This window comes from Thermobia domestica, chromosome 9, assembly GCF_964235325.1.
Source record: "Thermobia domestica chromosome 9, izTheDome1.hap1.1, whole genome shotgun sequence".
Lineage (NCBI taxonomy): Eukaryota > Metazoa > Arthropoda > Insecta > Zygentoma > Lepismatidae > Thermobia > Thermobia domestica.
In genome coordinates, this window is record NC_137462.1 from 37,047,729 (window position 1) to 37,061,228 (window position 13,500).

General features: G+C 37.6%; 1 protein-coding gene across 4 annotated transcripts in view; it reads left to right on the forward strand.

Annotated features, from left to right (window-relative positions):
• LOC145694570 (transcription elongation factor SPT6-like) overlaps nt 1-13,500 on the forward strand; it is a 102,118-nt gene that overhangs the window by 11,815 nt on the left and 76,803 nt on the right. For all 4 annotated transcript variants that reach the window (XM_081770907.1, XM_081770908.1, XM_081770905.1 and 1 more), the window contains exons 4-6: nt 9,355-9,554; nt 10,060-10,176; nt 12,152-12,309. In XM_081770907.1, the coding sequence (XP_081627033.1) occupies nt 9,355-9,554; nt 10,060-10,176; nt 12,152-12,309 (475 nt within the window). The remainder of the gene's footprint in view (nt 1-9,354; nt 9,555-10,059; nt 10,177-12,151; nt 12,310-13,500) is intronic.

The window sequence follows — 13,500 nt, forward strand, 5'->3', positions numbered from 1 at the left end:
TACGCAGGATGTTGCTATTCGTCACTGCAGCGAAAGAGCAGCGTGGATATAGAGAATTTCTCAGCCTACTTGTAATGTTACTTTCAACTCATACAGCTGCATCTAAAGATTCGCTACCCTAGCTTGGAGAAATCTTGTTAAGGGTGCCAACTTTTTTCCAGCAGTATATTGAGTAAGCCTTTTATGTATATATATTGGATGTTCTCAAAATGGTGCCCACAGACAACAGAACACTATTCTTTAGATCAAAGTAAAGCGAAAATGCTATATAATGGTATATTCTCCGGGGCGTCTGTAAGTCGCTATAGGAAATCAAAAGTTTCAGTATGTGGCAACATCGCATATTAACTTGAAACTATTAACATTAACTCTACAAATCCATCAAACTGTTACATCGATTGTTACGCTAGTAAGTGGTGCTAGTGACATCTATTGACTTTAACTGTCATCTGGCAAGAATCGATGTAATTATTTGATGGACTCATAGGTCTACTCTGTGGTTCTTTATCCGCGACGTTGCCATATAGTGCAAATCGCGTCTCCAGATGAAAACCCTAAAGGTATACAATTTTATATATATATACTATGTGATCAAAAGTATCTGACACCCCCCCAAAAAAACATGTTTTTCATCTTAGTTGCATTGTGCTGCCACTACTGCCAGGTACTCATTATCAGCGACCTCAGTAGTCATTAGACATCGTGAGAAAGCAGAATAGGGCTCTCCGCGGAACTCACAGACTTCGAACGTTGTCAGGTGATCGGGTGTCACTTGTGTCAGAAGTCTGTACACGAGATTTCCACACTCATAAACATCCCTAGGTCCACTGTGTCTGATGTGATAGAGAAGTGGAAACATGAAGGGACACGTACAGCACAAAAGCGTACAGGCCGACCTCGCCTGTTGACTGACAGAGATCGCCGACAGTTGAAGAGGGTAGTAAAGTGTAATAGGCAGACATCTATCCAGACCATCACACAGGAATTCCAAACTGCATCAGAATCCACTCCAAGTACTATGACAGTTAGGCGTGAGGTGAGAAAACTTGGATTTCATGGTCGAGCGGCTGCTCATAAACCACATCACGCAGGTAAATGCCAAAATAACGCCTCGCTTGGTGGAATTAGCGTAAACATTGGACGATTGAACAGTGGGAAAACGTTGTGTGGAGTGACGAATCACGGTACACAATGTGGCGATCCGAGAGCACGGTGTGGGTATGGCGAATGCCTGATGAACGTCATCTGTCAGCGTGTGTAGTGCCTATAGTAAAATTCGGAGGTGGTGGTGTTATCGTGTGGTCGTGTTTTTTCTTGGAGGCGGCTTGCACCCCTTGTTGTTTTGCGTGGCACTCTCACAGCGCAATCCTACATTGATGTTTTAAGGACCTTCTTGCTTCCCACTGTTGAAGAGCAATTCGGGGATGGCGATTGCATCTTTCAACACGATCGAGCACCTGTTCATACTGCACGGCCTGTGGCGGAGTGATTAACACGACCATAACATCCTTCTAATGGACTGGCCTGCACAGAGTCCTGATTTGAATCCTATAGAACATCTTTGGGATGTTTTGGAACGCCGGCTTCCTGCCAGGCCTCACCGACCTACATCGATACCTCTCCTCAGTTCGGCACTCCATGAAAACTGGGCTGCCATTCCCCAAGAAACCTTCCAGCACCTGATTGAAAGTATGCCTGCGAAAGTGGAAGTTGTCATCAATTCTAAGGGTGGGCCAACACCATATTGAATTCCAGTAGTACCGATGGAGAGCGCGACGAAGTTGTAAGTCATTTTCAGCCAGGTGTCCGGATACTTCTGATCACATAGTATATATGAATATTTCGCTTTATTCGTGTGCGCCATATTTAGAGCACTCGATATATATATATATATAATATTGTTACAATATTCTGGGAACAGATTCCTTACAAAAGTTCATATAGACTTATGCTCAAAAATGGATAGTTTCGCAGTCATAGGGTGCCGAAAACGTGAAACAAGTGAACTTCATAAAAGTTCATAGCTCAACTGCTATGAGATCTATCGTAGTCGGGGCAAGACATCACTGAGGAACTTGTATGTAAACTATCCAAATATCCATGTTTAAGAATGCTCCAGTACTTGTACACCAATTTTTATAGAGGTAGGTGGAGAGTGATCAAGTATTCTCAAACAACCTCTCTAAAATAATCGTGCAAGTACTGGAGGTTCTGAAAGATGGATATTTGGATAGTTCACGTACTAGTTCCTCAATGATGTCTTGACCCGTTACAATCGATTCTACAGTAGTGGATCTGTGGACCTTTAAGAGGCCTCATCACTGCGAAATTAAAATACCGCTAATTTTACAGTAATTATGTGATATCTTAAAATAGAAAAAAGATAATCGAAAAGTGAAACAAGACCTCCCTAGACAATATTATCTTGGGTGAGATACCGTTATCAAGACTCACTTATCTGCTTTCGATTTCCAGCCATTTAGAAAATCAGCATTTATTTTCGCGTTTCTAAATAACTGCAAACGCAATGCTACTAGGTGACTCATGATAGCGCTACCTCATGCAAAATAACGTCTTCTAGGGAGGTCTTGATCCACTTTTCGATTATCTTTTATCTATTTGAAGATATCACATAATTACTGTAAAATTAGCGGTATTTTAATTTCGCAGTGATAGGGACTCTTTAAGTTCATTTTTTCACGTTTTCGGCGGCCTGTATGTACGAAACTATGCACTTCCGACTACAGGTTCATATAAACTTTTTTTTCTTTCTTATTTTGATGTGAGGAATCTATTCCCAAAATAGTGTAACAGATTTTTGTAACACCCTGTATATAATTGTTTATTTGGAAAACAACAACCGAAAGGATAAAGCGAGCTGATTAATTGCATCCAGAGTCACATGACAATGTTATCAGTTCCAAAATGGAGCGGGACAGGACGTTTGGGCGCCACCATTTGGGCGCGGACGTTTCGGCGCAGCTGTTTGGGCGCAAAGCCGTTTAGGCGCCAGACGTTTGGGCGCAAGGTACATAGTAAAAATCACAATTTACGACATATGAAGTAAGCTAGGCACTAAAAACCAGGGTGGAAAAAAATCATGATTTTTTTAATAAAAATCATTTTTGTTGATTTTTTTGATTTAAATCGATTTTTTTGATTTAAATCAAATCTTTCTCCTCGTATAATGCAAGTTGCGAACTGGAGAAAATACATTAGGAATTAATATTAAATGATAATTATGCCATTTAAGTCAAAGTATTTTGGTTTAATTTTGAATTAACCCCCAATCGTTAACCTGTTTCAATCCCAATATTTTTTAAGCATTAAGGAAAAAATGTACAGCAACGTCTGTCATCATGACACTTTTCTTTTCACGGAAGTTACTGATATTTGGCAGGGGTATATTTTTAAAAATTCGGAACTAGCCAGCGGCACCAAATATATGTAAAGTACATAAATTTCGCCTAAAATTAACTAATTAACTCTATGGCGTATGGAACCCGGAGGTTCAATGCCGTTCACGAAAACTCTCCACTTTCTTCTATCCTTAGCCAACTGGATCCAGTTTCTACTTTGTATTCCTATTTCTGCGAGATTCATCTTAATTCTGTCATCCCATCTGCGCCTAGATCTTCCTAATGGTCCTTTTCCGATTGGTTTTCCAGTTAAGAATTTGGAAGTGTTCCTATTTTCTTCCATCCTGGCAGTGTTGGGTAAGTTACTTGTAAAAATGTAACGCGTTACAAGTTACTTTACTTTCTCTTAAAATGTAACGCGTTAGTAACGCGTTACTTGCCCAAAAAAGGTAACTGTTACTTTACTTTGAAAGTAACGCGTTACTTTTAGGTCCGAGAATTTAAATATGTGAAAAAAAATATAACTTCAATTTTCCGTACCACTATTACTACCGCTATTATTATTATTATTATTATTATTATTATTATTGCACGTTCTTAATCGCTTCATGTATATGCAAGGACAAAATTTTACTTGATATATGAACATTTTCATATAATGTAATATTGATAAAATGCCATACTGCGTTAATCGTAGGGATGGGCACGAACGAGTTCGAGCGAGTTTTCTTTGAAACTCAATTCGACTAGAAACAGGCATCTTTGAGCTCGACCCGAGAACTCGGCTCGAAAAATTTCATCCAATTTGACTCGAATTTGAGTCGAATTTCGAGTCGAGTCGAGCCAAATTCGGTGTGTAGTTTCGAGTGCATTCTTCAAGTATATTACATAGACAATATAATTATTATCAATGACACTACTACTACTACAACTTATATTATTATTATTATTATTATTAATTATTATTATTAATTCTGTATATAAACATGAAAGATAGGCGGTTTGTATTTTAATACTAAAAAAACTAGTTGATTGCCAACCTCGGTAGTCGTGAAGTCTAGGAGTCAAGGACATTGTTAACGAGCTTCTGAATTTGGGTTGAGGGTCTAGGTTCAGTATTCGGGCTCGAGCCAAACACCGTTAAAAGTTATAGAGCACTAGCCAAATATGTTAAAACTGCTCGGCCCGAGTTTAGAAATTGTCAACGACTCGAGCAGCTCAGCTCACAGCTCATTCACTATAGACCCGAACCGAGATAGTGAGCCGAGCCAACAGCTCACCCAACCGACTCGGCTCAGTTGAGCCGAACCGAGCAAATGGTTCATCCCTACCAAGCCAACTCGAGCCGATGTTTCACCCCAATCGAGCCGGCTCGAGCCATCTTCTCAGTTGAGCTGAGCTTGTTATAAAAAATCTCTTGTGGTCTCGCTATCAAGACGAGATGAGATGCGAGCAGTATCCCCTCTCGTGACCAACACTAAAAGTATTCCATATTACTGTTTAGCTTACATTTCCCATAGCTTTCGCTTTCCAGTGTAATCAGGCGCAGGCCATGATTTCAAGACGAGTTAAAACGAACGAGCCATTTATCAAACTCGACTGGACTTGAAACTCGACGCGAAAAACCGAATCGGCTCAGAACTCGACTCGAGAATATTACCTTTGACGACTCGAAACTCGACTTGAACTCGGCTTGACTCGTGCTCATTCCTATGCGTTAGAAAAAATGGTTTCTTTTTATTATTCTGCTAAACTAATTATATAATAATAACAATGTTGTTATGTAAAATTAAAAATACAGAATATAGAGAAACATTACACTACAAGTGATAAAATGAGAAAAAAACAAACTGGTGGTGAATCAAAACTTACCAGTAACTCTAAAATTGATACATGCTTTTTAAAGCTAGTTTCAAACTCTATAATCAACGGGACTCTAAGATAAGCAAACTGATCTGAAAGAACTCCAATATTACATACCATCAGCAAACTATTTTCTAGTAATAAAGTAGGCCTGCTCATCAGAACACAGTTTATTCATATTAACCCCTTACTGCATATCGTTAATTATGGCACCCTAGTTGTTGATAAATATTTTCCGCCGGGGCACTTCAGACTTTACTTTTAAATTCTGTCCACCATCATCCTCAGCTCTTAAGAAAAAAATATTCTTTCAAATGTTCGAACGATAAAATATTTTCGTTCTCCATCTTTATAAAAACAACACCAATCAAAGTAAAATATACTACCGGTATCATTGCACTTCTAGTTCACTCACTGAATGTATTGATTCGGAGCTGTCAAAATCTACGACTAAACCTTCCAGGTGCTTGCAATCAGTACACGTGATTTCTCTAAGGCTGTCGTCATCTTCCAAAAACAACAAGTGGCACTACGAACTTATCTGTTTCTCTGTGTGTCGGTGACTGTCGGTCACTGACATACGTAGTTCATGCTCGATTGTTTCGTTCTGAGAAATTCACTTACAGGAAAGAAACATTTGTTTCCGAAAAAAATATACCTATATTGCAGTTACTCATCCGAAATGTAACGCGAGAAAAGTAACGCAAACTAGGTACGTTACTTAAAAATTTGTAACGCGTTACCGTTACAGTTACTTTGGAAAAAATGTAACGCGTTACTAGGAAACGTTACTTAAAAAGTAACGCGTTACAAGTAACGCGTTACTTGCGTTACGTTACTTCCCAAGACTGCATCCTGGTTACATAACCTGCCCATCTAAGTCTCCTAGACTTGATGACCCTAACAATATTTGGTTAACCGTATAAATTATGTAGTTCCTCGTTATGAAGTTTCCGCCATTTCCGTTCCTCTTGGGTCTGAATATTCGTCTCAGAATCTTGTTCTCAAATACTTTCAGTCTACGTTCTTCCCTCATAGTAAGCGACCATGTTTCGCAACCATACAGAACCAGGGTGTCTACCAGTCAGGGAAAGTCAGGGAATTTGCAGGGCCAGGGAAAGTCAGAGAATTTCATTGTATGTCGGGGCAAAATCTTTTCTAGGCTGTGAGGGGTGAAGGAATGCCACTAAAGTAGTCATAAATTACAGGTAAATGAATTGGTTGTTCTGTACGTTTGTAGAATATTGTGTAAGCATATAAACAATGATGAAAACTTACAGTTCACTTTAAATATAAGTTAGGGGTGCGGTGGCTCACTGGTAGAGCGTTCACCTTGTGGTCCCTGATTCGATCCCAGCTCGCGCTGTGTGAACTTTGTGGTGGACAAACACCGTGGTCGTGGGTTTTCTCGGGGTTCTCCCGTTTCCTCCCACTTTCTTCATTTCATTAATCTCTCATCATCACCGTCTCCTTTAGCCTAACCGGCATAACCGTGGGACGTAAAACTGAAAGATTTCATTTTCATAATTTAAATATAAGTTACTTTTCATGAGTTACACTAAGAAAAAAAGAATGACAGGAAAATTATAATTTTGTCAGGGAATTTGATTATGCCTGCTTGGTAGACACCCTGAGAACAACAGGCATATATATTTTAATCTTCAAATTCCTGGACAGAATTCGTGACGACAAGAGATTTTTTACTGAATAATAACACGAATTCCGTGCTTTTAGTCGACATTTAATTTCTTCGTAAATATCGTTTTCGTCTGTTAGTACTGATCCTAGATATTTGAAAGAATCCGCTTTATCAAAAGTATTATTCGATATTTTAACGCATCCAAAATTTGCCGTATTACGATCCCGAGGAACTTCCATGTATTTAGTACATAAATTTCGCCAAAAGTTTTAACATTTTTTTTTTTTTTTTTTTTTTTTTTTTTGTTTCGGAGAGGGGATCGGGCCGCTCTAAATACGCTCCTATTATCTGGAAACAAACAAATAGACGTGGATACAAAAGAAATTTTGTCTTAAATGTCCATGGTGATTTTTCCGTTGGAATAGTTAACGATTTAAAAACCCTATGTTACGAAGAGAAGAAAGCAGGATTCATCCGTTACCCGTTCGAAACGGAATTTTCCCTAATCATCCTCTGCATGATACTTGTTTCATATTGTGCTTACATACGTATGAGCCTCATTGTATTATGGTTATTATCTTCCATAATTGAATTAACAAAACAGAAACGCGAATTTACTTATTTTCACTTTGAATTAACTTATTTCGGAATTTGATTTAAATCAACGATTTTTATTAAAAAAATCAAGTGATTTAAATCTTGATTAAAATCGTGATTTAAATCAGACTGATTTAAATCAATCCACCCTGCTAAAAACTAAGCGCGAATCAAGATATATACATTTCCTACACTTCTGTTTTTATCTCACCTCATTTATCTGTATATTTTCTAAATTAAATAGTTTAATGCGTTTGTGGTATTTGTTGCCTAACCTCGTCATGGACTGATTTTTCGCTTGTTCACTATTCTTGTACTTCTGATCTAATGATCTAATTTTTGTATTATATAAGAAAGCTAGAAAATGAAGGAACCAGACGAACTGTTAATAATGCCGGGGTGGTATCTAATTTATAGGTCCAGGCCGCTTCCTTCCTCCCCTTTCCCCGGATAGTGTGCTCCCTCAAACGTGACGGGCTAAATGGCCTTAGATGCCGAGAGCCCAGAAATCTAAAAATCCTAAATCCTAACCGAGTTGAGGGAAATATGTTAATACAGGGTGTCTAAGACATTGAGTTTAGGAACTGCAGTATGCCGTATTTCTGGTATCACTTTTTTATATTAACATTCTAATATAAAAATCAAACTTAACACACTTTTTTTCGTCCCATTGTAAGCATTTAATCTGCATTAAAGAAAGTGGCGAAAGGAAAAAAGAACGATTTGAAAGTGAAAAATAAAATCTGAAATGAAATCTTTGAGTTTTACGTCCCACGATTATGCCGGTTAGGCTAAAGGAGACGGTGATGATGAGTAATGAATGAAATGGTGGGATGAAGAAAGTGGGAGAACCCAGAGAAAACCCACGCACACGGTGTTTGTCCACCACAAAGTTCACTTGGCGGGGGCTGGGATCGAACCCGGGACCCCAAGCACCAGAGGTGAACGCTCTACCACTGAGCCACCGCGGCCCCCATAAATGTGAAAAATATTGTTAAGTGTAAATATATTGGTCATTTAGCCACTAGAAATGTGTTTGACATTCACACTTCTTGCATAACTACAGTAGAAGGCCTGTTTAATTTTTTTTGATGGAATAGGCTCACTATGTATGTAGTGCAGTCAATCATATCTAGTTTGGTCTGCTTACCTTTGGTTTGAAAAGTTATCAAATAAAAAGCATACTTAACTTTGGCTGAAACTTAAATTTACAAAATTTAATTGTTAATTCAGTTTTTAGAATTTTAAAATTACAATATTTCTAGTATGTAAAACAAAATCCAGTATAATTCAAGGACTTCCACTACAGTAGACACCTTGTGATATCTTGATTGGAACTTAGTACTCAGCGCCTGACATAATGACTTTTTAATTTAACTCGCGCCCAAACGTCTGGCGCCCAAATGGCTTCGCGCCCAAACGGCGGGGCCCAAACGTCACGTACCGAAATGGAGATGGTTAGTGGAATCGCGGGACGGGTTAATTGGAAAAGGTTCAGAGAGGAAAGGTATAATTAATATGAGAGACATGCATTAAACGAGATACACATTCCGTTTCTCACTTCTGTATTCGTTTGTTCCAATCATGAAAGTAAATTTCTAGTTTTACATTCCATAGTTATGGCCTTTAATTCGAATGAGACGGCTGGTTAATGGAAGTGAATGATTGGAAAAAATTTTGTGGAATGAGAATATGAAAAAAAAAAAAACAAAAAAAACTGGAGAATCCTGAGGATCAAACCAGGGACCACTGCCCTCAGAACTCAGTATCTGCTAGTGAGCCACACCATGCTCCTTTTGTTCCAATCATGCATTATCTTCAACCGTTACTTATTCTGTCATATGTCAAGTTTACGCAATTTATTTTTACATTGCCCTAAATTTGTATACATTGCAGATGATGAGGAAAAGTTGCGAGAGGAACTTCAGGACTTGATTGATGACAATCCGATTGAAGAAAGCGACGGAGAAGATTCAGATGCCTCGGGAGGTTCGAAAAAGAGAAAGAAAAGTGATGATGAAGATGATTTAGATGATAGGTTATCAGAAGATGATTATGATTTGCTGGAAGAAAACTTGGGTGTCAAGGTTCAAAGGGTAGGTATTTTTTTCTAATGTAATTATATAAGTTCTTTAGTATGTGATGTAGGAGATACTCGGACATACAGAAAGGATATTCTTTAATTCTCTTGTGTGAGAATGCAAAACAATGACATACAAGTTGAAAGAAGAATGAATTTACAGTATTAAGCAAAACATTGGCATCTTTCTGTACCAATTACAAATCTGTTTAATGTAAATTGACTCTGATTACGAGAGCTATATTAATTGTATTTGGTAATCTAGCACAAATTTGTAAAAAGATTTTAGAACATACTTATAACAAAGTTTTTAAAATTATTATCGGAGAAATGTATAAACCTCGAAATAAAATTAGTATTGAAACTAAAAAAATAGGCTTTCTGGAACTAATAATGTAGTGAAACATTATATTTGAATATTGAATATATAGTAGCACAATATGCATGTAGAGAGTAGACGGCTTCTATTTTACTCGTTCTATGTACGATGTTAATGGTGTTTTTAACTTTTTCTTTTCCAGAAAAGATTCAAACGTCTTCGTAGAGTTGAGGATGAAGATTCCGAAGGTGAAGCAGAAGAAAACGAACGGCAGGAGAGAGACGCTATTGCAAATCAGTTGTTTGAGGGATCGGATCATGTAAGTATTTTTTCTTTCTTATATTGTTTGCAATTTTTTTTTCTTAAAGTTAAAACCAAACGCTCAGTGAAAACGGAAAGAAAGCTATTCCAATAGGTGATTGATGAAATCAAGTGAGTTTAAATAAGTTTAACTTCCAATCAGAAAGTTCATGCCATTGACATGTCTAATTAATATTATACTGAATGATGTAGCACATGAAATGTTTGTTTCATTGATTTACTCAGCTCGTAACATTACGTAAGGTACACAATGACATGGCGACCTTATTCTTGTTCTGTGCCAGTTAAGTGATACGAGACATGTGATGGATATCCATTGTGCTTGTACCAAACAGGAATATCATCAGTTGCAAACATAAACGCGGCAAGTAGTATATATAACCAGCATTATGCATATATATTGCATGCACGTGGTACGTAATCGAAGCAGGTACATATAACACGTCATTCATACACATGAATCAAGAATTAAAGTTTTACGAGAAATAAGTGGAGTTGAGTTGATTTTGAGTTTAACGTCCTTTTCAGCAGCGAGGCTATATGAGATGGGAACTAAGTACTAGAAGTAGTACTTGTGAGGTACGTACAGAGTACCACATAACATCATGCAAAGAATAATTGTGATAAATGAACTACCTTTCGAGGTCAAAACCTCGTTTACAAGCGTGCAAGGAGGAAAGGAAGATGCACACAAAATTTTCAAATACACACGTTAATTTAGTATCCTTGCACTTCATGTATTTGCTAGTCTGAAAATTGACTAAATGTTTGACATTTTCTTTTCCTTGTAGTACCCTTGTAAACGAGGTTTTGAACTCTTCGTAGAACAGTAATATTTAAAACTTGAAATTCATATTGTTTTGAATTCATTAGTCCCTAACTGTAGTTTATAGAAGGCGAATGGATGGGAGAGGGAAGTTTGGGCGTGGTTATCCTATTCTTTTTCTGTGTCTCGGTTATCACATTAAACCTTCACTGTTAAGTTTTTAATAAATATTATGTGTCTGGTTAGTTGATATATATGTGATATATCAACTAAATATATATATCTCTGAGGGTGCTGATAGTAGCAAACCAGTTAAATAGTAGTCGGGAATAAATAAATATAGTTAGGATAATTGAGGAGCTTTCTCTCTCTCTCTCGTCTGATGGGATTTATTTTGTCAATAACTTTATAGTTAACTGCCCAGTGTTCTAGTATACTTTTCTTTTCTTAGAACTCTGTTCGCATTGGAAGAGATCATTAAAGAAATTATATTTAGTATCTATTTCACAAATTTTTTTCAAAAACTGCTGTACTTGCTAATTTTGGGAATAATGCTGGTTTCAGAGATTTTTTTTTTTTTTTTAATGTGCCTGTTTATGGCGTGTGGCTAACGTCGTTCCATTTTTGTATGCGTTGTTCTGAGTTCAATTCTCTTTGTGGACACAGGCCTCGTATAGTTGGTCGGTTTATTTGGAGCTGAGCTTCCCGTTCAGCATAGACATGAACTTACAGCTTAACGAATCCGAACCCCACTAGTTCCCACGGAGAATCAAAATCGGATCTCCCGTATCAGCCACATTCGCTAACTGTATACCCACGAGGGAGTCGGCGGTCCCGGGTTCTATTCTCGGTGGGTACACTTGATCGAAAAAGTGAAAACTTTTTCACGCCAGTTATCCTGAATGAAATTTTTCTGGATTTTCCTTGTTCACACCAAGCAAGTACCGAAATGGTTCCTTATATAATGATACCACACCGCTTCTTTCCTCCCCCCGATTTTCCCGGATAGTGTAGTCGCCGGGACACGTAATTTCTGATACGTGACGAGCTAATATGGCGATAGGTGCTGAAACCTCAGAAATCTAATTTCAAGCTAGGGTTCGGATACGAATGAAACAATATATAATTTCGACTTAATGTGCTCGTCTAGTTTTAAAGCAAATAATAGCTGTATTGTTACTCTTAATTCTATTTTTGTTCAACACAGGAAGAAGAGAAAACTTCCGAGGCCGGACAGCATGCTGAAGCTGAGCAATATGATGACGAACAGTCGGAAGGTGAATATTCAGATGAAGATGGCTTCATTGTGGATGATGAAGGCAGGCCTGAGAAAAGGCGGAAGAGAAGACCAATATTTACCGATGCGTATGTATTTCCTGATATTTCAGGAATGTTGCATGAACTAAATATTTATAAGATGGTTGTGTTGGAAGATGCTTAGTTCGTCACTAGACAAATTAGAAACCATTTAACGAAATTAAATGAAACTAATTTAATATCCCATGGTTATGCACTTAGGCTAAAGCAGACAAATGATTACTAAAAGTGAACAAAGATAAAATTAAATTTTTGTGGTCTCCTATCCGTAGAAACCATTTAAGGACCTATAGATTGCGTTTATTGTTTTCCTTTTAGTAGAATTTACAAGCAAAATGTTTAAAAAAAAAAAAAAAAAAAAAAATCAAAATACATAGAATATTTTTGCTCTCAGTCCTTAACTTAAGGTGTGACGAGAGGAGCTGACTTGAGCTCTTGACAATTAACAGAATAAATATCTATATACAGAGTCTCCATGATACATAACTTCGATATTACAAGAACGAGGGAATTGGTGTCGTACTATTGTTGTTTCATGGAGCTGATAATAATCAGTCCAGCTTTTGTTTGTAGTAACATGAAATGAAAGATTTTCTTGTAAAACTTAAATTGTAACACTTGTTCAGTATGTCATTATGCAATTACATATGAAAGAAGACTCCTTCTCATTTAGGGGCCCGGTGGCTCAGTGGTAGAGCATTCACCTTTGGTGCATGGAGTTTTTGATTCGATCCCTGCTCGCACCAAGTGAGCTTTGTGGTGGACAGAAACCGGGTGCTTCGGTTTTCTTGGGTTCTCCTGTTTCCTCTCACATCTTCATTCCATCATTTTATTCATTTTTCATCATTACCGTCTCCTTTAGCCTAGCCGACATATCCATGGGACATAAAACTTAAAGATTGCATTTCTTACATATTATAGAAGACTGTTTCTCATTTATCTTTCTTGACTTGATTGAAAAATGAACGGAAAAACTTAAAACGAATCTTAACTGTTATTTCCAAAGTTCCATAATTCAAAACATTCCTTTCAGGATTACGTCATGCCTCATAATCGTTATCTCAAACCTTTTACGAGGGTGGGTTGGTAAGTTCTCAACCTTATCAAGAAAACAAGTAGATAGGAAGCGAAGCGTGGTGATTTTATTTAACATATTCCCCTTGTAGTGCAATGCACTTCCCACATCGCTGCTGCAGTGGTTGCAAGCCAGACAAATAGAAGTCGGATGAATGCTCTGCA